The sequence below is a fragment of the Rhipicephalus sanguineus genome, chromosome 4 (genome assembly GCF_013339695.2).
Source record: "Rhipicephalus sanguineus isolate Rsan-2018 chromosome 4, BIME_Rsan_1.4, whole genome shotgun sequence".
Lineage (NCBI taxonomy): Eukaryota > Metazoa > Arthropoda > Arachnida > Ixodida > Ixodidae > Rhipicephalus > Rhipicephalus sanguineus.
Window position 1 is genome coordinate 53,321,482 of NC_051179.1, and position 26,713 is coordinate 53,348,194.

The 26,713-nt window shown below is 48.7% G+C and overlaps 1 protein-coding gene across 1 annotated transcript in view; it reads right to left on the reverse strand.

The window, feature by feature from the left end:
* The window catches only part of LOC119391204 (uncharacterized), a 571,776-nt gene extending 554,141 nt beyond the window's left edge, over nucleotides 1-17,635 (reverse strand). Inside the window, exon 1 of the mRNA XM_049415193.1 lies at nucleotides 17,155-17,635. Within this exon, the coding sequence (XP_049271150.1) occupies nucleotides 17,155-17,221 (67 nt within the window). The 5' untranslated portion in view covers nucleotides 17,222-17,635. The remainder of the gene's footprint in view (nucleotides 1-17,154) is intronic.
* Between the last annotated feature and the right edge of the window lie 9,078 nt (nucleotides 17,636-26,713).

A 26,713-nucleotide genomic window follows, 5' to 3' on the forward strand; every position in this document is an offset into this window, starting at 1 on the left:
TTTTACGCAGAGCTGTCGTCAGTGCAAGTGCACAACCGAGTCTCCACGTGCACCTTGACGTGCCATACGTAATGTTTTAGCGTGCGCACACGTACGTCGGCACACCGTGCACCTTGAGCGATGGCGCTCTGTCGTGATCGCTCGGAGCTGTTTCTGACGTGCAGCAAGAAAACAGTGGCGCAGCACACAGACACACAGACTCCTCGGCGACTCGCTCATTCGTCACATCGGGAGTATGTGTACCGCTCGAAACGAATCGCTTGGCTGCTCCGTCGGCGCGCGCGGTCACGCTCCGCGAGAACAAACGACGCGTTGGCGCTCTTGTCGTGCATGTGGTTGACGTGGACGGCGAAGCAGAGAAGTTGATGTCTTGTACGCCCTAAACGCATCCATTAGCGCCTCTGACAGCGCACCGACTGTTTCGGACAGGAAGCACGAGGTGTGTGTACACTACATAACTGAATACACCGCTGTTTCAGCGAGCATGTCAGGTATTTCTTGTAAGCGCAGTGATCACGACACTGCCTTGATGGCGTTCCATTGAGACTGGCGACTTGCTTGTACCGAAGCACAAAGCGAATTTAGAGATTTGTCAAGGGGCTTACTGGCTGAGCTCTGAGGCAGTTTAGTCTAGAAGAGCCGCAGTGTCCGGATTGAACATTCAGCAAAGGTAGCGTTTGAACCAGGCACGTTTTGTGTACCTGCGCTCTTGCTCGGGGCGGTGCCGCCGCCTACGAGCAGAAAAGAGAAGTACTGCATTATGACACTAACGCGCACCGGCAGTGAACGCTTCGTGGGCTCAGCACTACGAGACTACGACGCCTCGATGCCAGCATTCGAAGGGACGCTGGCATCAAGAAGCACTACCAACGCCACCTAGGTGGCGTTCGCCCTACTCAGCACAGCGGAGCGTGGCCTCCGCAATTAGCTCTGAAAATGTTTCCGAAGTTGATCGCGGAGGCTGCAATTGCGACGCGCTATACGCGCTGATTTGACTCGCTGACGATTAAGTTACGTGCTTCGTCTTTCGCGTTGTGCTAGCGTGTGCAGCGTAGTGCAGCTTCCACATACACCAACGGTGTTTCTCCGCTGTCTACTGATACGACTGTGATGGCACCGAGTACGAGAACTGCGACATTAAGCGCCGTCGAAAGACAACGACGTCGGCGAGCTAACGTCGCGCAAGTGAGTTTGGTGCAGCGATGGACACGCAAGGGGGGAGCCGGAGGCCTTCGCGCGTTCACGGCTCAAGCTGAGAACTCTGCCTCTCGCGTTCCAGAAGTTGACCGCATCGCGAACCCAACTGGCTGCCATACACACACCGAACCAAGACCGAAAAGATCGTATACCTTCGGCCGAAGCGACCCGCCAGCGGGACCCCGCTCGACAATACGACGCAGGATGCCCAGCACACCCACAGGATGGTCCACGACCCGCGAATCATGCATCCTTCGCTGCAGCGGACCGCGAGTTCACCAAACGATTCAGTGACAACCCGTTCGGTTTCGCTTGCACGGTTTGTGAACGCCTGTGGTTCACGTGTGATATGCGCGTGATCCGGCGTGTGCAATGTAGGACTCGCGACCGGACAATGTATCCCGGTCGCGAGTCTTTCCAAGACTTCCGCTTATGTGCCAACTGTTTCACTTTCGTGTTCTATACCGATTCCTATATCAGAGGGATCAACCACATTTTTTTCCTTTCTTGGAGGTTTGGCGCGTCTGAGTGAACGTACACTACCTGTGTATGTCATGAAACGAAAGCACCTTTTAACGATCTGAGAGACACCGGTTTCATTTGAATTATTTAATTTGTTGAGTGTTTGTTGCACTTGAGTGCAACGGTTGCTTTCTTGCAGCATTTGTGCAGAAGAGCTAAGCAGACTAATGAATCCACGCGAAATGCTCGTGGATATGTGCCGAGGTTTTTCTTGCCTCTTTTTTTTTTTCAGGAAATCCACTTTGCTTAATTCCCAATATCGTCAGGCGGATGCCAACACTCCAACGCTAACACATTGAGATTGCATATGCATAGGCGTAAAGTTTATCGGTTATCCATGTCACTTCGCACGCGCGCAAGCACAAATACTATAGCTCAATTAAAAAATATATTTTACGCCTTTGTGACACTCATTTCAGATTTCCTTGAGACCGAACCGCGTGCCCTCCGATCACGAGGGGCGTTGTGAAAAATAAAAAGAACGCATTAAGAATTGACTACACGCTATCCCTCACGAGCGCCTGCGGCCGGGTCAGCTGTATAAAGCCGGTGTGTCGTCCAAATTGAGTGGGCGGAGTCGACGCCACGCTCCGATTTTCAGCCGGGACACAGACAGACAGACCAGGGGGGTGCCTTTCTCCCTCAACTCCTCGCTGATTCCTTTTCCCCACGCGTCAACTCTCTTATTCCCTATTCTCCCCAACCCTTCCCTAAACTCTTTTCTCCGGTCCCTCAAAGGAGCTCCCTCTGTCCTCGTCCCTCCTACACTGCCGTCGTTGGAGTCGGGAAAGGGGTGGATGTCGTGTGGCTGAGAGGGAGGCGGTGATCCCCAAATGAAAATGTCAATCGATCGCCGCCGCCGGGCTGTGCTCGACGCGGCCGCGGCCACCACAGCCGGGGCCGCGCGCCGGCAGACAAACTCTCGGGGTTCTCTTGCCGACGAAGTTTTCTGCCCTCCCACTCTTCTCCTCTTCCCTACTCTTCCAGCCAGGCCACTCACGCTCTCTCCCTCTATCATTAGCGGAGCTTTGCGGGGGCTGATAAGAGAGACGGGCTCCGAGCGCTACTCGTGGAGCGCTTCTTCATCGCCGTTATGAACTTTTGTTCGCTCTAGACGCGGTGTGTGTGTGTGTGTGTGTGTGTGTGTGTGTGTTGTGTGTGTGTGTGTGTGTGTGTGTGTGTTGTGTGTGTGTGTGTGTGTGTGTGTGTGTGTGTGTGTGTGTGTGCGTGTGTGCGCGCGTGTGTGTCGTCCGCCTCGGTTCTTCGCAAGGAGACATTTAGTAGCTTGATCTTTTTGCGGAGCCTATCTCTTCTGCCTCCTCCATCTTTTCTTTTTAATGTTCTTTAACTCTCTCTCTTTTCCTTTTTTTTTTGTCTTTGTGATAGTCAAAGTCTGCAGCACGTGTTCTTAGGAGCCGGAACGATGTGGCGGAAAATGAAGGGCCCCGCGGCTCAACCGTTTCATCACTTTGTATGTACTGCCATGCCGAGACAGAGAGGCCTGCACTAGTATCGATGGGGTGGGTCCTGGACTTGGCGTATGCGAAGAAGATAAAAAAAAACTAAGTGCAGAAGCGAATTGTACGATAGCCATATCTAGCAGACAAGGTCTCTTCCCGGCTATCGCTGATTCCCTCGCACACTGTCGCCACGGCCTTCTCGGGGGTCGTTCGAAAATTATACCCCGAAGAGGCAAAGGAAGTTACGTGCATAAATAAATAAATAAATAAATAAATAAATAAATAAATAAATAAATAAATAAATAAAATATACCGGGGCCTCAACTTATAGGAATGGAGTAGCCGACGTGATATAAACCTCAGCCTCTCGAAGCAAGCCAATAAAAACAGAACAGAATTGTTATCTCGCTCTCTCTTTCACCACACACGCACACACACACACACACACACACACACACACACACACACACCACACACACACACACACACACACACACACACACACACACACACACTACACACACACACTTCGTTAAGTTTTTTTTTCTCCATCGTTCTACGTTTCAACCTGCCCGAAAAAGCTCTTAGCGCACGTCCAATGCAGCTTGGAGCGCGCGCATCGCACTTGCTTGAGCTGCTTTCTAAAAAAGGACGCCTCTTCTTCTTCGTTTTCTTTTTATTCCCAAGGCCTAACGCTCGGAGGGATAAAGAAGAAAGAGTGATGCATGTGGAACGTTGCACCGATAACAAACAAAAGGTTTTTTTCGAACCGCTTTACTCAATCGCGTGCAACGGGGCTAGCTTTTTGAGCACACTTGATAGAAAGAGAGAGAGTGGGATCTAGCCAGCGCTGCATACTATAACGCCGCCGTCTATGCTGCTGTCAGCGCGACTGAAATGTTATACGGTCGTTTCCTATAAGCGGTCTGAAATCCTCGCGGTGAAAGTTCTTCCCCTTGTCTCACCCAGTCTTTTTTGCATCCTTCGGCTCAGTCCCCGTCCCCTTTTTATCTTTTTCCATTTGCATACAGCCAACCGTGGAGATGTGTTTGAGACAGGAGTCTCCCGAACGTCCTTTATGCACTCTTTCGCGGCCCTAAATTGATGGGCTGGCGCTTTCTTCTGATACGCTTTTAAAAGCAGTGCGCGGCCCCTCACGCTCCCTGAGATGGATGCTTTGGGATTCTGTCTCTGCGGTTTTGCGTCTGCTGTCGTCACCATAGGAGAGAGGTCCGGGTTGCACAACGCCAGTTTCGGTAAGCCACGTATAACGGCTCCTCCAGTATAATGTGTGTAGCGTCTTTTTCAATTTCATAGCTCCTTCCTCATACTTTCTAACTGTGTACATTGTATATGGCCATGCGCGGGGAGTGTTACGCATAGTGGCTTTCGCCCCTACAGTGGCGCAAGGCAAGACGCTCCGTTTGCAACGAAATAGAGAAGAGATTTGCATGGGATCGAAACACAGTAAACAAAAATAGAATTGAGAAATGGTATTGGGAAGGGTGAAGGAGGGACAACTGTACCCTGTTTGTATTTTATTGAACGTAAATTTCAATAGCCTTAAATACTTAGGTAATAGGTTCGCTAAACAGCAGCGGCACCCCGAAACACGTTCATGAGCCCGTTCTTTCAGAAGCCAAGGTCATTGCATAAACGTGGCGGGCTAGTCGGCCTATAAGCATTGACGGCGTACATATTTTTGTTTACAATATTCTCACCTGTTTTATTGCCAGCCTACCCATCTTAATCGGTCTAATTGCGCACCACTTACCATTTGCCATCTTTGGCTGAATATTACGACATCTAATTTCAAACTCCAAGTTCTGTTCACGCACAGCGAGAAAGAGAGAAAGAAACAATAAAGAAATAGGAAAATGATCCAATTATTCAAGAAAACGAAAGGAGCCAGATGGCACGCAATTACAGCGCTACGGAAGGTGGTACACAATTACAGTATGATTACGCTGGTCTATCACGGTGCAATGCATGCAAGCACCATGTCTACAGAAAAAGACCCAGACACGCTTACGATTGCGCAGACCCATCCGTACAAGCTAACACGAGTTAGTTAAGCTCAGCGGGCCGTAGTGTCTTGTAAAATAAATAAGAAACACCCCGCTTCATTACCGCGAAACAGGTGAGGTGTACTAACTCCACTGGTCACTCCCATCTAATCACTCGGCGTGGCGCGTTTGCGTTGCAGGGTTAAAGCCCGTTCCGGCGCTCGCGTTCATTTAGCACGTGCGAGATGCATCCATCCACGCGGATATCCTTTTGTTTTCGAACAATGCCCTCGCAGCCAAACGCATGCGCAGTTTGGGGTTGAGTGGCAGATAAGCGCGGAAAGAAAGCGAGAGTGCCGAGGAAGCTACGTTGACTGGCGGCGAACGCGAAAGAGTTGAATAACAGATAAACCAGTAGGGAAAGAGAAAGGCGTCGGTGGGGAAAGGGAGAGAGGTACATTTACGCAGGACTCTTACAAGAACGCCAGTTTGTGAATTCGTGCGGAAAGATCGTAACGCGCGAACATAGGAAGACAAAACAAAGTTTAGAAAGTGTTGCGCGCGAGTGAGAACAAGAAGCTATTCATTATACGGGTAGCGTATATAAAAGGACTCCCATCTCGCGTTAGGCTCTGCGGCTGACGTCGGGGAGCGCGCTGCCGCGCAGTAGACGATCCTATCTCACGTAGCCAGTTTAGGCGAGATATTTATCATATCCGACAGGTGGCGATGTACAGTCTACGACTAATACACGTGACGGGCTCCGCTTTCTGCACGTCGAGTATACGCATAACTCATCCGGAAACGAGTTCTTCCCGACACGCGCTACAGTGAGCAACCAACGATCGTAATGTTGGCGTGGCCTGCGCGCGACGACTAAACAGGAAAAACGCGTACGCTCGCCGTAAAATTCTCGGCGTCGTCGCCGCGGCTCTTATGTGCCACGCCACGATGCGACAATCAATAGTACAAAGGCGTTTCTTTACCCCCCGCACTTTACGCTGGGCGAAAACAAAAAATGGACGTTCAGACGAAGGGAGACAACAGCCGCTGTAGTCTAAAATAATATAGAGTGATGAAATATGCAGAGAGACAAAATGAAGATACATTTTTGTGGACACAGGACTAGATAAGCGTTTGTGATGAACAGCTATACGTTTCTATTATACGAAGTGATGCGTTAGTCCGCACACTGTGGGTAGAGTTTAGACAGAAATGTTTGCGTGGGAACGTCCTATTGCGAAGTGCACTCCTGCGAGTGAACTTTCCACTGCCAGGTGATTTTCTTTATTTGTTTCAGTTTGCTATGTCTTTATCTTTCCTTGTTCATTTCTAGATGCGAAGCATCTTATGGCGGAGCTCAAACCGGTGGTGGTGGTGGTGGTGTGCGGCGTGACCACCCTAACTGCGCATGCGCAAACCCTCTCCACACACCTCCTCCCCTACTACTCCTCTCCACTTACCCTCTCCCCTCCCCTTCTGAAACGCGGGCTCGACATGCCGAAACGCTGCTTCGCATCGCCTCATGGTCCCCTTTAGCGGGAGATGGTGTGCCCCTCTCCTGCGCAACGCCACGATGAGTGCCAGCGCATGCGCGTCCCCTCCCCCTCTCTCTCTTCTCCTACGCTCCCCCCCTGGCGCGCCTGACGACCACGTTCCCCGCTCGCCCTGTGAGAATTAATGGCAAGGCTAGAGGGAAGACACGACGCACGTAGCGTTCCTCTTCGCGATCCACGACGCGCGGTCGGTAGCATGCCGAAAGAACGCCAACAGAACGCGTTCGTGCAAGTACTCCGACTTCGCATCGCCTCATGGTCACCTTTAGCGGGAGATGGTGTAATTTTTGTTCCAGGGTAACCATTTTTTTTCGTTGCAGAACTTATAAATGTGGAGTAGCTGAGGTTATGTATACCTCAGCCTCTCCACAGCAATCCAGTCAGAACAGAACAGAACAGAACATATGAAAGGAACGAGACGGGAGAAATGAGAATATCCGGGAGCGTGCGTAATATGTGTCGCATATATTGACCACTGTATGCACATATAAACGTCAATGAGCTTCTCTTGCGTTTAGTACGCCTGCATACAGTATATACACACACGCGCGTATATGTGACGCGTCTACTTTAATTTCGGCCCGGTTCTTTCAGAAACGACCTGCGACGCCGAGGCAATTTTCTCCTTCGTCGGATACACTTCCCTGCCGCTGGTGCCGGCGCTAGCTCGTTCCTGTATGACAGGACAAATAAATAGCGAAACAGATAAAAACAAAAGTCCGGGCCGATAAGGCCTGCTTTCGTATCCGCGGTATTTTATCAGCCTCCTCTTTTGTCTCCCGGTGTAATTTGTTCGTTTTACTTCTTCTTTCCTTTTGTGTCGTTGTTCTTTTTCCCGCTCGTTGGTTTCTTTTATCCTTTATTTTCAAGCCTCTGGGTGTTGGCGCATTTCTCTTTGCTTCCATGGAAAGGTTGTGTATACCTCGCCATGCGCGGTCTTATACCCGGGTTGTCTATACATCCTCGCGCCTTACTTATCTGCCTACTCCGGGCGTGTAGAGACTCCGCGCATGCGCGGCTAATAGCGCGCGCGCGGCACCGGAAAGATTCCTAATTGCGATAGCCGCGGAAGGGGACAGGTTTCGTGAAAAGAAGACGAATAACAAAGATGGCGCGAGAGCCTAGTACGGCATAGTGTTTCTGGTTTTAGCCACGGCCGCCAGTGGTCGGCATGGTTGGCACGGCACGCGAGTTTGCGATGCACTCTAGACGCGAAGGGACAACAACGACGACGTTTATACAATGCACGGTGACTTAAACACTTCGCGCGAATAAAAGCGTGCAGCGCTGCTGACAGCTGGAGCCTCACGTCGGCGTTTACCAACAAGACGAAGCGCGATACCGACACGCTGATACTGCATGTCCTGCGTGTGTGCGTCTCTGCTGTGTGAACACGCACGAGGCGTAGACCTAGCACGCGTGAATTCTTGGCGGCTATCGGTCATAGCCCGGATTTTCATTTGTTACGAGAACTGGCCACAGTAACAGTATGGCCATCCACGCGGTGTCAAATGGACGCGGCGATGGCACGTGATGCCATATGTGAGCTGCGTATCCGCGCGAAAGACGGTCGCTGTCGATGCGGGTCGGCTAAGCGACGTATTCTCAAACCAGTGTGACAATGTCCCAACGCGCTAAACTGAGTTTTCTAGTGCAGCCGTACCAGAGAGAACCAAAACTAGTATGATTGCATCGATTCGTCGTGTGCCAAGATATCCAGAGATGGCTGTCCAGCCCAACGCGTCGTCAATTAAACGCGGATAAGTTCCGTACAGCGGAATTTCTTTACATCGACTTTTAAAGCGCGTGGGCTACCCGCACGCCGCCAATGAACTGCTGATATTGCCTGTGAGCTCTGCAAACCAGTTTAAGTCAATTTCGACTATAGCGCGCAAGTTTTCTATGAATACGCTGTAAATAGTGCGGAACTAAATTCTGATAGTTTCCGGATACTTGCTGTAGTCTACCAAAAGTCTTGCAAAAAAGCTCAGGATTTCTAACACTGCACTCATTTAGTTAGCGTATGGTATCACAGTAACGTATAGAAGGCGGCACACTTCAGGAAATACGCTGCGCCTCCGGGCTTCGTCTTCTTTTGTTTATTTGTTGCCCCGCTCAGTCTTTTTCATCGTTCCTATTACGCTCCCTTCGCCGGAGCCTGGCACGATACCCCGGTGTCCCGCATGAAGGGCGCCATCCGACCGTGAACTTGATTGCGCGCGCTCGGTGTATACACATATTGCGTGCGCGTCTCGCATCGGCATTCTGTGCGAGTGCGCGCGTCCGAGAGCCTTGAAGGGCGTTTGCGCGGCCATTTACGCTCTATCGCGATGCATTAAACGGCTTGTGCCTGCGCGCGCTGCCTCGGATGGTCCGCACTTGTCAGCGAGCGCGGACTGCGTAAAGATTGACTTGTAGATATTTTTACTGCATCCTGCGGTACTGGGATTGTACATGCTGCGTGCGATAAGACAAGGTGATGGAGGATCGGTGAGCGCTGAGTTTGTTTGGTAAAGGAATTTTCGAAAGAGCAACCCGTTGTTTTTGCTGACTACTTCGTGTAGATCTTAAATGACTCAAAAACATTCTAAAAGAAAGGAAAAAAAAAGCACTGTCCTCTTACACTACCCTGTGTTTAAAGATTTAGGCGCTCATATATAGCATCCGTGTCTTTGCCGCGTGCATGGATGAAAGCTTCCAGTGTTCCGAACCTCGTGCACGGCATTGAAAGGTTTAGCAGACCAAGCGGACTGATAAGGTTAATGGGTTTAATCTTCGCGGTTAGTAAATTCAGGGCACGCGTAAATACCGGCGAGCTGTTTGAGTGCGTGTTAGGCAAGATCTTGCAACCACAATTAATTAATGAAGTGACAGATTTCCTTTGAAGCGTATACGCGGGCGGGGTACAGTGAAACCTCGGTGATACGATCACAGCTCATACGAATTTCGGGGTGACACGAATTTTTCGTAGGTCCCGGCCATGGCCCATTGGCCTGCAGTGTAACGGAGTACGGTTGTTGCGAACCGATTTGCACCCGGCGACGTTTGATACGAACGTACGCTACCGCCCAGGTACGAAGAGGTGCTGTCCGCGCTGTCGCGGAAGACGCGCCAAGCACGTGCGAGCGCGGGAACGCAAGCGTGGGCGTGCGCGCCGCACCGCCAAATCGTCAGAATCACGGTGTAAGAAAAACACTTTTCTTACGGTCAGAATAAACCTTCAGAGACGCGTCACGGCCTCCTAGGTTGATTGTGTGCGCGAATCTTTGAGGCTCTTATGCGCCTCCTTGTGCCTTCGCGTTTAGATTACAGAGGACATTAACGCCATGCTTTTTTTTTTTCTAACGCGTCGACGCGGGCTTCTGTCGTTGTACTGTGTTTACACGTGCCTGCCTCGTGCATTAGACTTGTGAAAGGTGGGCGAGGACCGAAAGAAGGCGAGGATGGTCTTGGCGAAGGAGTCAGGCCTCGCAACGTCAACATGCGCGACCGTTGAGGTCGCATTTGTGCAGGCATGGCCGTAAATATCCCAAAAACATCCCCAACACCTCCGCGATAACAAAGTCATAACATAGGACCGTCGTTCTGTAGTTTCGTGACCTTGATCCATCGCGTGAAAGAGCTTCCTTTCGTTACTTTCGCTGCAGTACTCTGGTGTCATGCAAAAAAGCGTACTAAACTTTGGAAGCGGCTACTGCTGCTGCGGGTCACAACTCACCTGGTTCATTAATTAAATACGCGCGTACGGGCCGTATATTTACGAGTGCCGGCATGATTGCCGACATCTAAAAACTTAACTGACAATCATTCAGGGTTCTCCCTGACCTTGCTGCGGCCCTGAAAAATAATAAATGAAAATGTACGCCAGCTTTCTTTTGTCGCATGCTAATTTTTCGTGCTTCCTGGTGATACGAATTTCGGATGATACGAATATTTTTGGTGGTCCCGTGAGATTCGTATCACCGAGCTTTCAATGTATATGGGTTTATTGTAGCCTTCGGCGAGGTCCCGCTTCGGTGTACTTGCCGCGCTTCTAAATAGTCTTCGCAGGGAATAAAGCCAATGTCAGGAAGAAAGCTTTGCACATAGACAGCATATTGAGTGGCGTTTCGGCTACATGCATTCTGTAGACAGTCATTAGAAAGAAAGTCCTTAATAAGCCTAAGTGTCTTGGGTGTACCTTATACACAGACTTTCGAAATGCTTATTATCAAAAATAGCACAGTTTTTTAACACGGAATAGCACAGGACGAATAAAAGAACCACAGTATTTTGCGGCCTGTCACGCAGCTTTTTTATTCGTCATGTACCCGCCATGTCAAAGTCTCTGTTCTGTTTCACTGGGTGAATCCAATCAGCCCAAGTTAACGCACTGCTAACGTTATCACAAACTCTGTGCTCGTGCTAGATTTACAAATGTGTAGATTTACAAAATCACGACCTAAGTATAGACCACCTAGTTCGTAGAAAGACGTCATTTAGGCTTTTTAGGCATCTGCAAAATAATTTCTTGATGGAGCTAACGTACCCCGTCGGAACAACGTCGGTGTATTACGGACTCAACGTATCGATCCTGTCAGAGCTCTCTTGTTCCTTCCATTTAGAGTTGTTAAATCGGTGAAATTTCCGAGTCAACCGCGCAGCGCATGGTTTAAAAGCGAACCTTCAATCTTAAAAAAAAAAAAGAAAACATCCCCGATTACCTTGAGATAACCTGCAAAAACACGTATCTGTGTTTAGAGCTTATTGCTTCTGTAGAGATAGGAACCACCGAGCGAAGCGGAAGCACACACGTTACAAACGTTGGTACTTTCTGATAGAAATCCGCGCAACAGCGGTCTGAAGAGTCACCGAAATCGGCGGAAAAGAAGAACAAAAGAAGCAGCGAATGAGAGGCAGCATTAGCGTGGATGCGGGGCTCAAAGTTTATACGTTGACCAGGATATAAAGCTGATAGTTCGCGGCTACTAAAAATAGTTTCGTCGTCCCGGTGTTGTGTCAGCCCGAAGTAATCCTTCCGCTTGCCGATGAAATCCCCTTTACGCCGCGCTGTCCGCGAAACAGGCGAACTTTTTAGAATCTCGTTTCGCGAACCTGCTTTTTTCAGGGGGTGCCCAAGCGTCGAAACGACGGCCACTCCCTCCACCCCTCCCTGCTGTTCGAAGGGATTGATCCGCTCTGGTCGTACACCGCTTCGCTCTCGCACAGAAACATCGAACCAAACGAAGCAGCGAGCAAAACATAAGGTTCGGGCTCGTTCAGGCAAGCGCACAATTAGTGGGGAACACTGGGCCGTGCCGAAACTAGCGTTGCGTAACAAGCGCAACGAAATTAAAACTAATGGAGTCTCAGTGGCCAGAGAGAGAGGGAAAGGGGAGGTTGGGGTTCGGCGGTTCGGCGTCGTCTAGAGAAGACTTTCGTTTATCCTCGTGGGCAATGGATAACAACGCCGCCGCCTTTTAATGGATTCCCCGCGCATGCCTCCCTGCCGTCCCACGCATGCACGTGGACCTTGTGTGCGTGATAGTTTCGGGGTGAGGACCGCTCCGTAGAGTGAATAGGACCTCCTCCTCGGTTGCTTCACTACGATAGAAGAACGAAGAGGTAAAAGAAGAAGGGGGGGGGGGATGTACGTGACAAAGAAGAGGAGAAAGGGAAGGAGACAGATTACGACGTCGAAGAAGACTTTACGGCCAGCTCTTCGCGCATAATCGACCATTGCGCCACTCGTTCGCGTCTAGGGCGAGCGCGAGCCTTTTGTGTGTCCCCCCTGAGGGTGTCGGCACGCTGATCATTCGCTATCCCGATGAACGTGAAAGTGAATGAAATACGAATAAAGGTCGATAAAGGAAAGAAAGATTACGCAGGAGCTCTCAGCAGAGCCATATCCCTTTACTAAAGATTGATGACGAGCTTTAAGTAGGAGCAGTCTTGACTTAAGGACACAGTGCATGTCCCCATTAAAGAGGCGAGTGTTAAGGTGTTTTCGTTCACTTGAGACGTCGACAAAACACGAACGTTGAGGCACTGGTTTGAGGTTCTCCATCGCGAGACCGCGTCTTTAATAAAGGGATACTACAACCAATATTCGATGCTGAGTTTACTCCTTCATAAAGATATCCAGTATTAAGAGACGGCTCTGAGCAAGTACGAAGCTCAGTAAATGCTAAGGTATTTTATTTTGATGTTAAAGTCAATTTTCGCATGGCCCAGCTACTGACATCGATGCTAGCGTGACGTCAGGCTACAGTGTCAATTCTGGTGACTTAATGCACCAATGTGGCTAGTTGTGATGAGGACGTCATTTGCCAAGACATACAAAATGGTCGCTTGCACGTCACCAACGGAGCCACGGAGCGGAGCCGCTGTGGAAACGTCACGATATCTAGCGCGAGCGCGTGAAGAGAAACTCATAGCGTGTCGTGACGTCAGGGCACAGTAGGAACCAAGGCTAGATTTTAAAAACATTTTGTAATTAATTTTTCAGGGCCCACTCGCGCTTACCAATACATTTTTTAGGCTCTTGGGGGCTTGGTCTTTCATCTGACACAATAAGCATGTGAAACATTTCGTGCCAGTACCCTTTTAATAGACGAGTGCCGCGTCGTGAAGTCATTGCGCTTTTGGGGCAAGGGGGCTGTGCGTGCCATGTAGGTGGAGCACTTGCGACACGTTTCGTTCTTCTGACGGGGCCTACGCAACGCTCTTGGCCTATTCCGTCACCGCCGGCGTGACAACGTGGGCGTGCCATTAACGCCAGTCGTGAGCATCTGTTATTTTGACACGCGCACACTCGGTAAATTGCTGAGCTTGCTAGGTTCACGTACACTGCAGTGTGTCTATAACACGCATGCGCAGAGAGTTAATTAATGCCTTAGTGCCTGCGGGCACCTTCTGGTTCACCGTAGACACATTGTTGAGCCTCTAGGTCCACTCAGGTTAGCTGTTGTCGGTTAGTCGTTCGCGGGCGAAAACGTACGTGTCACAGGAATTGGGCAAATCTCGCTACTCACCGCTGGTCCACTAAAAATTAATAAGGGAACACACGATCAGCAAACATCAATTAATATTTCTGGAAAGACGTAACTAATAATCGAGAAAGGCTTTATTGAACCGTCGGGATTAACACAGTGACAAACACCGGAACTGCACATTATAGCTTCGCTGGTTCACCGTCTGTACGCAGTGTTTGAGCGGTCTTTTTGTTTACCCCGGCGCGTGGGAAAAGCTGAGAAACCTTCCAGATGACACCAGTCGTACTTCTAGAACGACGCTGTCAGTATTAAAAACATGCTCCTATTGGCAACTCTGAAGTCTTGTTACAGTACTTTAAACCCAATTGTGCGAACAGCTGCATCGACACTCTAAAGATTTTCAAAGTCAGGAAAGCCTTCAATGTGGTCAACAATAAGATAGGAGCTCCCGTCTATGACTCCTGATGTTGTTGCCGTGGAATATGCGCAAAGACCGGTAACAGAAAATAAAAATATTTGTAGTGTAGTGGGACTTTTGGTTATATTTATACTTTAAACACGCACTCCAACTGGACTTAAGTTACGCTTCACGTATGCCCGAACGAAAGAACTAACAAAAAAGACAGAAATAATGAAATTTGAAGCCAGCCGGTTTGTTTCTTATTGCGAAGCAGTTGTGCCACATTACAATGCATTCATTTCGCTGTGCCAGTGCACTCGTGTACATTGTTTACTTGCTTAAAATGAACTTTCCGAAGCTTTTCGCAAAGCTGCGTTGAATTCCTGTTAGTTTACATGAGATTTGAAAATCCGCTTTGTATCTCGGTTCGCAGATTAAGTGTGCCTGTGTCTGAACAGCACCACACATATGTACTTTAAGCTGTGGCCTTCTACATCAAAAGGAATTCATTTTGAATCTTTCCTCTACTTCGAAGAAAATATGACCTCGATATACAGCTCAATGGCATTCATGCCACGCTTCAAAGAAGTTTCTCCTCTTTGGACATCAAAGCATTGGATCAGAACATTAGATTGGCTTCAAGAAGAGTACAGTAATAAGAGTGTCTTTATGTTTCCGCAAAAGAGACGGATGCTTTTCAAAAGAGGATGCCTGGACTGATTAAAAATACGTTTGGCCTGCCATCGCTATACAGAAGTCATTACGCAAGTTTAGATCTTGCAATGCTGGTAACCTGAACAATGTCGTGTTTCTTTTGTCACAGCTCCAGTGTTGTGAAGTAAACTTTATAACGTTCTTTCTGTTCCTTTTGTCTAGAAACTTGCCAGTTTAAAGATTCCGTTCTCACGTTGCTTCTTCCTTTTTTTTATTAACCTGTATGGCGTCCTAATTACTGGGCATGCTTGAATACGTTATTGAAATCATAGTTCTTCGTTGTTACTTTTCTCGCATCATTATTCGGCTTCTACGTGAAGCCGCTCGGTAATGTCATCAGTGTTACTTTTTTTTAGCTGGTCTTTACTTTGCCCAAAGTTGTAACCTTTTCACTTTCGCTGATGCATCACGGAGAACCGACAAAAAATGAAATGCGCGTGGCACCGGAAATCCTTGCAAATTAAGAGCGTTTTCCCCGAACATGCATCCTGACTTCAGCGTATGCATATTATTTTAGCTACGTCTCAACATATGCTATTTAAGATAAGTTATTTAAACCAGGTCCCGAAACCTTTCCGCATATGTGTGTGTGTGTGTGTTTGTAGCAAAAACAAACAAACAAATAAAATAAATTTTTCTAAAGTAATGATAGAAAAGTTGAATCTGTTGTGGGAAAAGATGAATAAAAAATTTATTTTGAAGCACGAACGAAGACATCAGTCGGATTTTTCTTTGCTAGGTGCAGCCCGTAACGTCAACTAAATTAACTAGTATATTAACGCGGCCTTATCATTATACTCGTGTATATCAGGGTAAACTGCGACAGCAGACGGTCGGCTGCGTCGAATGGTTAAAAAAATAGAACATAAAAAAAACACGTTTTCAGTGCTCGTTCGTGCAGAACAAAAGCTAAATTGAGGACAAGTGACCGAAATAGTCCGACAGAGGCATACGCATTATTTCCAGCTCCAGGCACAGTTTTTGTATTTCCTGAAGCTAACAGTAGAGCCTAGCTCCCGTGCGTAAGCACGAATAAGCGTGACTCGCAGTACGGGGCTTCCGAACGTCCGTGAAGTCGTGTCACGTGTCAACGGCCGCGCGCATGCGTGCAGACCGTTTTCTTTATGAAAGCGGAAACAAAGGGAACGTTTCCAGTTTCTAATTGCGTGAACACGCGAAAGTAACGCCTTGCGGCTGCAGTACGCTGTTTTACGCTGCTGTGCCGGCGTGTGTTTCCTTCAGCCGTGAGATGTCTTGGACCCGGTTGTAACGCGATGGTTCTATTTCAATAGTATTTGTTCCTTTTCCATGCTCGTCTATACGGTCTGAGCAATGCTCCGCCATCTTTATCACCTGGTTCGGTTGGCTTTCAACAGCGGATGAAAAGAAAGGAATAGAATGGTCTGACAAGAATCATATATATTTTTTAAAATTTAGTCTTCTCTGCACATCGTCGTAAAGGAACGGGAGCAACACTCGTCAGCCTGCTTTGGTTTAGATGATACATTATAATTTCTTGAGGTCTGCAGAACGGAAGCAAATAAAACGTTTAGCAGCACCGTGTTCCCGTTGAAAGTTGACGATGCCAGTTTTACACGAAGCTATAACCTCCGGCGTGACGTGAAACCTACACGAAAGTGATAAGGTGTTTGATGTCGAAGTACCGTAGCTCTTGATGCCGCGTCCTGGGAAAAGCGCGAGTACCCGGCGCGAAAGATTGCGCACAAACCTGGCGTTCAGTTTTTCTATGGAAGAGAGTTTCGCGTAAGCACTACATTCCGAAAGAATCACTGTGGAGTCAGACTTTCGTCCCCACAAGCATAGGCGTGCGCACACGGGGGGGGGGGGGGGGGGGGGGGAGGAAGAGGTGGGGCAACGTCAGCGCCATACATTGACATCATTGGAAGCGGGGGGGGGGGGCGCTGCGACGAACCTTCGCCCCCCCCCCCCCTGAAGGGGAACCTTGCGCACGCCTATGCCTACAAGCAGTAGAATTTTTGAATTTGTACAACGCATAAATGAAGTATTGATACATGACGAAACTACTACTCGTTTACTATGAAAGTGGCTCAGTTACATCGTGCGTCGTTTCGCCGTTTTGCCAACGAGCATCTTTGCCCGTAATCCAATGCTGCTTTATCGCATTCGACACTTTTCGCCAATATCCGTGAGACACCGTCGTCAATTCCTTTGAAAGCAAAATCCGTAAGGGACGTGGTTGATGCGCAGGCATCGTCCCTTGTATAATACGTCGCTTGTATTGCAGGAAGAAAGATTAGCCGCGCGACAGTATGTCGAGAAATAAAGGGCTGAAAGCTGGCTTACCTGCAATGCAGGGTCCCGTCAATGTCCACAATAGGAGAACGGCGGCCACTTTTAACTTCGACATCATGACGACTGGTTGCTTTCGGCCGAAACAGCCAACTCCAGGTTCGTGGTGTCGCCGAAAAAGGAGATCTCGAGCTATCCCAAGGCTTTCAGAAGTTCGGCGATGATGTCCTCCCACCACTGTGTTGGTCCGCTTCGGACGTCCCACAGAGGGTGACGACGGATAACTCGGCGAAGAACCAGAGGTTCCCTTTCCTCGCCCGCACAAACTGTCGTCACAGGAGCGTTCCTTTTCAAAGCTTCAATACCAGCGTTCTTTTCTTCTTTTTGACACTTCAAAAGCCCGCAGCTGTCTCAGCAAGAGTGATTCCACTTTTTGCTCCGCAGCGTTTTGGTTGAAGCAGGGTTTGGGTGTAGAGTCGCAATTGTCACTAATGCTGGGCTGTCAGGCTGTGACAATGTACCATACCGTCTCTACGAAGGACAGCCGGGAAGAAACTTTCCTTCCGACTTAACTCGGCGAGTGGCCAATCCAAATAAAGAGCGCACGAAGATAGTATTCTCCGCTGTTGCGAACTTCCAGGAACGGCACTATACCAGTTTGTTCGCTGACACTCCAATCGAAGCCGTCAGTCAGGGCGTAGTCGAACGACTCGTACTATCTAGACGAGGAGTGGGAGGACACGCTGTCACCACCTCTCCTATTCGCACCAGGAGAAGTGTCCCGAACTCGCACGGGGCGACCCACAGAAAGGAGCGATGATACGCACACGCCACCGCGAACCACGGGGGAGCGTTGGCCCAAAACAACGCGCACCGAGGAGCATGCAGCGGAGAGGGAGCGCCGCGCGATGCGTACCTGACTTAAGCGCGGAGCACTTTGAGAGCACTGAGCAGCACTACGAATCACGACGTCGCCGTTGTCGGCTGCTACATCCCGCGGCGGCGTCTCACGGACGGACAATAAAAAATGGGGGGTGGGAAGCGAAAGTCAGAGGAGGAAGCAGGCGGAAGGCGGAGAGCGAGTCCGAGGAGGATCACGCGCCTCTCTTCCTCCTCTTCTTCAGGTGGGAAGAAGGAAGAGAGCGGTGGTGCTGCGCGTGGCACTGCCGTCGTCAGCTGCTGCTGCATCCGCCGCTCGAGCGGACCGGCGCCGCCGCCTCAGGAGGATCCCGGCGTGCACAGGCTGCGGCCGGCTCAACGCCCGCGGTGAGGGCTCTCGACCCGAGGAGGAAGGTAGAAGATAGTTCTGAACTCGCCCTCTCTCTCTTTAGAGAGCTTTCTCCTCCTCTATCATCCTGGAAGATGCTTGCACCTCTTACACCTCCCCCCTCTCTCCCTCCCAACCTCTACCGCTGGCTACAATGCAAGTTGGACGGAGGGATCTCATAGCGGAGAGACGAAGGAAGATACTTCGTGACGTCACTAGCCAGGGAGAGAAATGAAAAGAGAAGCAACGATGACGTTGCAGCCGGAGCGAACAGAGAGCGCCATCCAGGCGACGGGTGGCGAAACCTGCGAGCGTATGGTTGGGCGCACGAGCTGTAGCTCAGGAAAGAGGAAGTGGACCGTTCCTCGTCGACGCGCGTGCGAGTGGGAGGGAAAGAAATGCCTGGGCTAGAAAGAGTTTGTGGGAAATCCTTGTCGCTCACTTCATGGAAGGAAGCAAGTTTGCTGAGTGCGTTATAAATTCGGCACGACTTTTAACGCCGGGAAATTCGCGGTATGCCATCGAGGATAAAATTAGCTGGCTTCTCCACTGAACGCTGCTCGTTCACTTTGTTTCTGTTATGTTTTTTTTTTCAGCGGTAAAGTAAGTAGTTAGGTTGTATCGCCAAAGGAAAGAGAACAGGGGGGGGGGGGGGTATATGGCGGTGCGTTGGCGGTGAAGAAGCACTGTTGCGAACATATATACAGCCGAGGCAATGCCATTTATTAGCGCCCACATTGAAGGTAGGTTCACTCCACACTAAATCACATGTGCATATTGTTTCGCATCGCTAAAAAGTTATCTCTTTTTCTCGTGACAACAAACACTTGCAGTGCCTGAACGCTTATATTCTCACACAATGGTCGTCGGGGTCGCTAATTCATTGTGTACTCTTGTAGTAAAGTAAGTTGCTGACAGTACAATACGAGAAGCAGTGTATACTCGCCGCATTGGGAAGACGGTTAAGAGTGATTTTATTACCAAATGTACGCCACTGTTGTGATGGGAGGACGGGTGAAGCAGTTACAAGCGGGATTTGCTTGACTGGCGGCTTCTCCACCTGAGCGTCTTTTCCTCGTCAAGTATGCCATCATGAATACCCTTACACCAGCAGTCTCTCGCGGAAATATCGGAATAATGTGGAGCACTTCCTTGCTCAGTATCTGTGGTCCTTCTGGGAAGACTGTCTGTTCGATGTACTCCTGAGGGAACTCTCATGGTGTCCAGATTTCTTCCTATCAGAACAGAAGCTCTTATAGAGCCAGATGAAGTGCTCGCTATCGCCTACTTTATTGCCCTTAGTGCACAATGAAGAGGTAGCACTCTTAACTCCGAACATCCATGAACTAGGGTCGGCCCATCCTGCTCTTACCTTCTACATGCGACTCAGGAGCCGAAGAGACATTTGAACACGTCCTGTGCAGCTGCATTCAGTATGACGCCCAGCGATGCCTGCTCTAAGTGCTTCTGAACCAAATGGACTCGATATTATTTTCTGGCGTGCTATGCAGGATGGCCCGAGTTTGGCGAAACTCGGGATCTTTCCGAGCTCTGGCGACACCCCCTTTTGAACGAGCTAACAGTACGAGAAGGTGAAATCCATCCCTCAGCGCTCGCTCCGTTCCATTGGTTACGATGGAACGCGGCGTCACGTCAAGGGCGGTCGAGAAGGTTGGGTGGTGTCTTCAAACTAGAGACACCTTCTTTCATTTGTTTGTCGTTCCACTGAGTGCACAAGTGCACCCATGCAAGAAAAGTAGCAGAAAGTTCTACTAACTATATTTTTTCTGTGTGCGTGGGCAATTTGAATTCGTTTCAAGCGTTTAATGTGTGCGCTGAGTATCGATTAAAATAATCAGCACCGTGGCCTCAGGTATTAGTTCCGACCGAGCGCATTACAACACCGCGGCTGGAGCTAATCGCCGAGGCCACGTGTATAATCACCATGGTCGGCAGGGCCGTAGCCAGAAATTCTTTACGGGGGGGGAGGGGGGGGAGAGGTTCAACCGTACTTTATGTGTTCGTGCGTGCGCATGTTATATGTGCATGTATATATAAGCCAGCAAAATTCAATATTGTCGGAGGGGGGGAGGCGGTTGAACCCCCCAACCCCCCTTGGCTACACCCTTGACGGTCGGCCTGTACATTCTAGTGCGTTCCTCGGCCGGCGCGCGCCCTCTTAGTCCTCTTCTTCGTCGTCTGCTCGCTCCCCGAGTACGTGCGCTCGGCTGATTAGCTAATTAGCTGGGCGGTATACGTAGCTAAGTCAGGACATGCTATGCCGAAGCTGATTAATCAAGTTGATGCTAAGGCCGAGCTAAGTAAGCCACGTCTTACTAAGACCGTGCTAATGAAGCCATGAAAAGCTAAAATCAAGCTAATTAAGACCATGCTAATTAACACGACGCTAATTAGTAGCGTGTAATTAAAACCAGGTTAATCAAGACCTCACTCACCGAGATCGTGTTAATTTAGGATTATGAAAGTATGACATGATGAACGTCGCTTATTTACATTCGTGCAGGCGGGTTGCTAAAGAAAAAAGTTGTATTCTGCTTCCATGTTAACGTTGCATAAGGGAAGGGGTCAAGTTTAGTATTGCTCCGCTCACCGCTCTCAGCACTGCAAAAGGAGTGTGTCGCCATTCGGCTCGAAGTATATGCCCGAGAAGCGTTCTGCGTTAGAGAATATAAATAAAGCAAATCTCTAGGTATAAAGATTCTCGGAAGCTTTTGGTTTTAGTGAACAATGCGCAATGCTCTAGAATAGGACCATTAGGCCTACGCCGTGACAGTAGCGCCATCCTTCAGGGTCAACGGCAAGCGATTGTCAAACAAATCATGTGTCTGAACACTGCTTCAAGGTTTCGCAAGGCGTCTCAGTCTTCGCAAATGGCGTCATAACGCATATGCTATCTCTGCTTCTGCAGACCAGAAAAGTGCGTTGCCCCGAGAGTATATTGAGAAGAGAGCAGACCAGATGGCCCCAATTTGCTCAAGAGCGTCTGCAAGCAAGAGTTCACGGGAGCACACTGTGTGGTTCTTTAAGGAGTAAGTAAAGATGTCGTTAGTGTGAGAGAGTCAGAAAGAGAGAGAGAGATGGGGAAATAACCCGGCTGGGAATGCGGCAGCTCAAGCTTAAGAGAAGCACGTATTGAATGACCCTTTAATACGACGGGCGATATTTTTTCCTGAGCACGTGGTCCCGTGGTCTGTCGTAAGTCGTTTACGTAATAGCCTCTGGCTCTGATGCGACTATAGGAAAGGGTAGATGACGTGACGGTGGTATGCAGACGGCCATGTGCGTACACCGTGGTTTGTTCGCGAGTCTCCAGAACAGACGCGTGTCGTCTTTGTTATTTGCTCGTCTCGTAAAGAAACCATTTGTCCCGCTGCTTGCGTCGACTAACCCATCCGTTCCGCCGTATAAGGAAGATGTCTATTTAAGTTACCGTGCATTGTTTGCAGTGCGGTTTTCCTTAATGCTCGCATGCTTAAGCCGTTTAACGCCGCTTGCGCGAGGTTGTTACAGGGCTTCCACTGTGGCTCCAAGTTCCGCGTGGCCGTTGTTTATCTCTCCTCGTTTCTTAATTCTTCTTTTTAGCTACATTCATTTGTTAGCTTTTGTTTTCTCGAAGCAAAATTTCTGAAGCGTTCCAAGAGGCACTAAGCTTAGATAAGCACCTAAGGAAACGCCTGCGGTTACGGTCTTGCGTTGGATTCTCACACCTTGTGGGTGGCTTAGCCAACCGTTGCAACATTGACAGTGACATCGCGATAACTCACGTTGCAGTAGCGGTTTTGCGTCAACACCAACGGCAAAACCCGGTCGAGCTATGCAAACCCGTCGTCGTCTATATGCACATCTGCTCCACCATTCCCCTCCCCACGCGTACGGTAGCAAACTGCGCAAAATGAAGTTATGCTAAACTGCAGAGCGCAAATTCTGTACATGACGTAGATAAGCATGCACAGCTCAGGACAAGCGCTAAACTCTGTGCTCTTCTACGTCCTGTACCGAATTGGCGCTCTGCAGTGTAGCATTCTGAACCAACTAGCGCAGCAACGAGTTCTCCTAAAAATTTAGTTAACTTCGCTGCCTTTCCTTCATTTCCGTTTTCTCTCCCGTGTACTTTGAATTAACCGTCCACTCGCTTAAGAGCGTGGCGTCACAACTCACAGCTGACAAAAAAAAAAAAAACATTACTTGGCTGCATCTGGAGTACCTTGAACACTTTCCTGATCGGAGAAGCAGTCTGCCTCACCTATAGGATACGTGACTTGTCACCCCTCTTGCTTTTTCGCCTATCTCGCTCCGCCTCCACCTAACAAAATGCAGAGTGGTCACTCCGTGCATTCGGCTGACAGCAAAGCATGATAAGAAAAAAAAGGTATTTTCGTTGACATGAATTTATAAGACATTGGCGCCAACATATGGTGCCGGCTACTTCTTGTCAGGTAATTATATATATTGATGTCTATCCCAAGTGTCAAGGGTAGAAGCAGCACTATAAGAAATGGCACCACTTCACTGAGCAACCCCACAGCCAAGATCCGGCGATAACTTTAACTCTTCGATCAAAACCCTAGCAGCGTAAGTAATGTACATTGACTGTCTTCACCAGAGATCTTCGAATCAAGAACCTGTCAAAATGTTAGCTTAAAACCGTGCTCTTCGGCCTCGGAGTAGCTTTATAGGATAGCTCCAAGTGTCGAATTGGAGCTCGTAAACCACAAAGTGCATTTCTTTCAGTTAAGGATATTTCAGAAGTCTACATTCAATGAAAAATTACAGCATATCCACGTGTGAATGATGAAGAGCTTGGGCGAAGCTCCTGAAGCAATCATGGTCTCGGGATTCGCTTCTCGTTGAGCCCGTTTCGCAGCGGCGTCCTTGGCGCGCACCGTCACGGGATCCGCCTGGCTGCCACCAAGCGAAGCGCCCGCTGCTGTGCATCGTCTATGCTCCGCCAACGATCCCACACGTACGGCGACGATCCAGGAGAATCAGAGAGGCGCTCGCTCCCCGCACATCCCCGCGCAGCCCGCGCAGCAGCCAATCGGAGAGGATGGATGGATGGATGCTATGAGCGTCCCCTTTAAAACGGGGCGGCGACATGTCTGCCACCAGGCTCGAAGGAAAAAAAAAAAAAAGCTTTCTTGTTTCATGTTGGCCCAACACCCCATCTACACTGATTAAATCTATGTTATTATACCAAAAAAATATAAATTCACGGTCCATCTCTCTGCCTCTTAAGGCAGAATGACCTTATTTTTCCCCCATTATTTATTTTTGTTCTTTATCTCTACTTTTCTGCCACCAATACTCTAACCGTCTCTTACTTATTTCTATCGCGGACGTGTGCAGCTTTCCATTGTTGTCCCTAAAACCCAAGGCTTCATGTAGACTCGTGCCCACACGTATACCTGCGTGAATATCGCCACATTCAATCAGTACATGTTCCATCGTTTCCTTAGTTCCCCCGCTAGCACTGTACATTGTTCTTCTTCGTTACTGAATCTCGCTTTATAACTACGCGTTCTAAGGCAGCCCGACCTTGCTTCAAACAGTAAAGCGCTTCCCCTTAAATATCATAAAACCTTTCCCTCCTTATTTCGTTTTTTCCCTTTCGGTAGTTACTCAGAGCCGGCTTCTTTTCCATCGCTGCCATCCAATAAGTCCTCTCCGCCTCTCTGACCTTCCGCTTAATGCTCCTTGTTGCCATATCGCCCGCACTGCTAGCCGTATATCTACTGGTGAGCCTCCTAGTTCTTTTTCTCCACTGCGTGTCAACGCTTTTTCTATACAAATACCCGAAAACCTTCTCTGCCCATCTACTGTTCTTCATTTTCCTCAGCCTGTCTTCGAATCTCATTTTGCTCTGAGCTTCCCTCACTTCAAAGCCTGTCCATCCCATATCACCCTTTACCGCCTCATTTGTCGTCTTCCCGTGAGCGCCCAACGCGAGGCGGCCCACCGTTCTTTGATTTACATCCATTCCTGATTGTACCTCTGACTTCATGCACACCACTGAGTTCCCAAATGTAAGCCCCGGGACCATCACACCCTTCCACAGCCCTCGAAGCACCTCGTACCTATTGTATCCCCATAAAGCTCTGTGCTTCATAATTGCAGCATTCCTCTTTCCCTTTGCTACCGATGCTTTCTCTTGTACCTCCATATATCTATCCCCGTCATTTACCCATACTCCGAGGTACTTGTACTCGCTTACCCTCGGTATTTTTTGGCCCTGTATAAAGACCACATGGTCTTCGTGATCATTGAATACCATCAATCCACATTTTGTTGCACTAAATCCTAGTCCTAGAGCCTCACATTCCCTTCCGCATATATCTGCCAGTCGCTGTATATCATCTTGACTGTCCGCAAATAAGACAATATCATCAGCATAAAATAGACCTGGAAGCTTCTGCTCAACCATCGTGCCGACCTGCTTGTGTGACAAATTAAATCCAATGTTGCTACCTTCTAGCGCTTTTTCCATCCTCACCATGTACAGCATGAATAACAGCGGGGACAAAGGACATCCCTGTCTCAGCCCCTTGCTAATTTCAACGCTGTCCTTGCTACTTATTCCTTCCCATTCTATACAAACTGTATTTTCTCGGTATATTTCCCTCAAAAGCTGTATACAGTCGTCACCTATGCCCACTTCTTTCAGTATATCCCACAAAATTTCCTGATTAACGTTGTCATACGCCCCAGTAATATCTAGATAAGCTACGTATAAGGGCCTGTTTTCTATTTTCGATATTTCTATACACTGGGTAAGAACAAACAGATTATCGTCTAACCGCCTGTCAATTCGAAATCCATTCTGAAGTTCTCCCAAAATATCATTTTGTTCTACCCACGCTTCTATTTTTAATTTTACTGCCTGCATCGCCAACCTGTATAGCACCGATGTAATGGTTAGCGGTCTATACGAGCGAATGTTATCCTTTTCTCCCTTGCCTTTATAGATTAAGTTCATTCTACTTTTTCGCCAACTGTCTGGTATTTCTCTCTCCTGTAAGCACTTTTCTACGGCTTTCAGCAGTGCTTCTTTAGTTTTATGTCCGAGTTCGTTAATGAGGCTGACGGGAACCCCATCTAAGCCCAGGAGTAGTGCGCTTAGGAATTTTTCCTTCGGCCTTCTTCCAATTCAAATTCTCTAGTACTACATCTTCGTCGGTTGCACTCCTTTGCGTACTTTTACTCACTGGGGGAATCCCCGGGGCGACCTTTTTAAACGAATCAGCTGTTATCTTTCGGATGTAACCTAGCGCTTCATACCCTTCCAATTGATTTCCTCCTTCATCTACCATATGTTGTTGCATTGTGACAGACTTCCTACCCAGCGCTTTTAGGTGGCTCCAAAATATCCTAGGCGCGGTCTTCTTCTTTTCGCGAATCTCTGTCATCCAGCGTTCACTTTCACCTTTAATTTTTGCCTTGACTAATTTCTGCACAGTGGATTTTTGCTCTAAATATATTTCCCATATTTGGTTGACTTCGTCCTGTGGCCGCTTCCCCTTTTTTGCCTGTCTGTGCTCCCGTGACGCCTCACGTCGCTTCTCGATCGCCTCCCGGATTTCTTTGTTCCACCAACTTTTTGGCTTTCTCTTTCCTTTCCAACAAATAGTTTTCTTCTCTTTTTCCATTTCTTTCGTGATTACATGTAGCAGCTCACTACACTTCCAGTCTTTGCCTGGTAGTTCGTCTACTTTTTCCTCAACTCTTGAGGCTATATTTGTTATTTGTTTGTCATTTAGATACAAGCTGCCAAACTTTAATTCTATGTTCTTATTTTCAGTTTTATATCCCATTTGTAATATTATGCAGAGCAGCGGCACTTCCAGCGCCATCTAGTGTCGATTCACACAAGCGCCATACTGCGCACAATTCTATTGGACCAACGCCATCTAGGAAATGAGACGAGAAATGGTGATGACGACACAGATAGAGTTACTGTATATGCTACCTTTAGGTAGCAGAGTTCCGCATCTGTCTTCCAACGCCGCTAGCAACCATGCATTGCGGAGAAGCTGCCGCTTGGGCCATTTTTTTTATTTCTCGACGCCGCCGCTGCAGCGAACTGAATTAACACTTGCCATCGACAGCCAATGCTTATCGCCGGTCTTTGACACGCCAGACAGGTTAATCGGTGACACGGTAGGCATGTCGCCTGCAAAAACGAAGTGCGACTTCACCGCATAGCCGTGGTTGCTAGCCGGACCTATGCGCTACTCTGCTACCTAAAGGTAGCATATACAGTGACTCTAGACACAGATTGTGTACAGCGCCATCTAGAATATCGTCCCTGAACTGCAGTTTGTATGTACT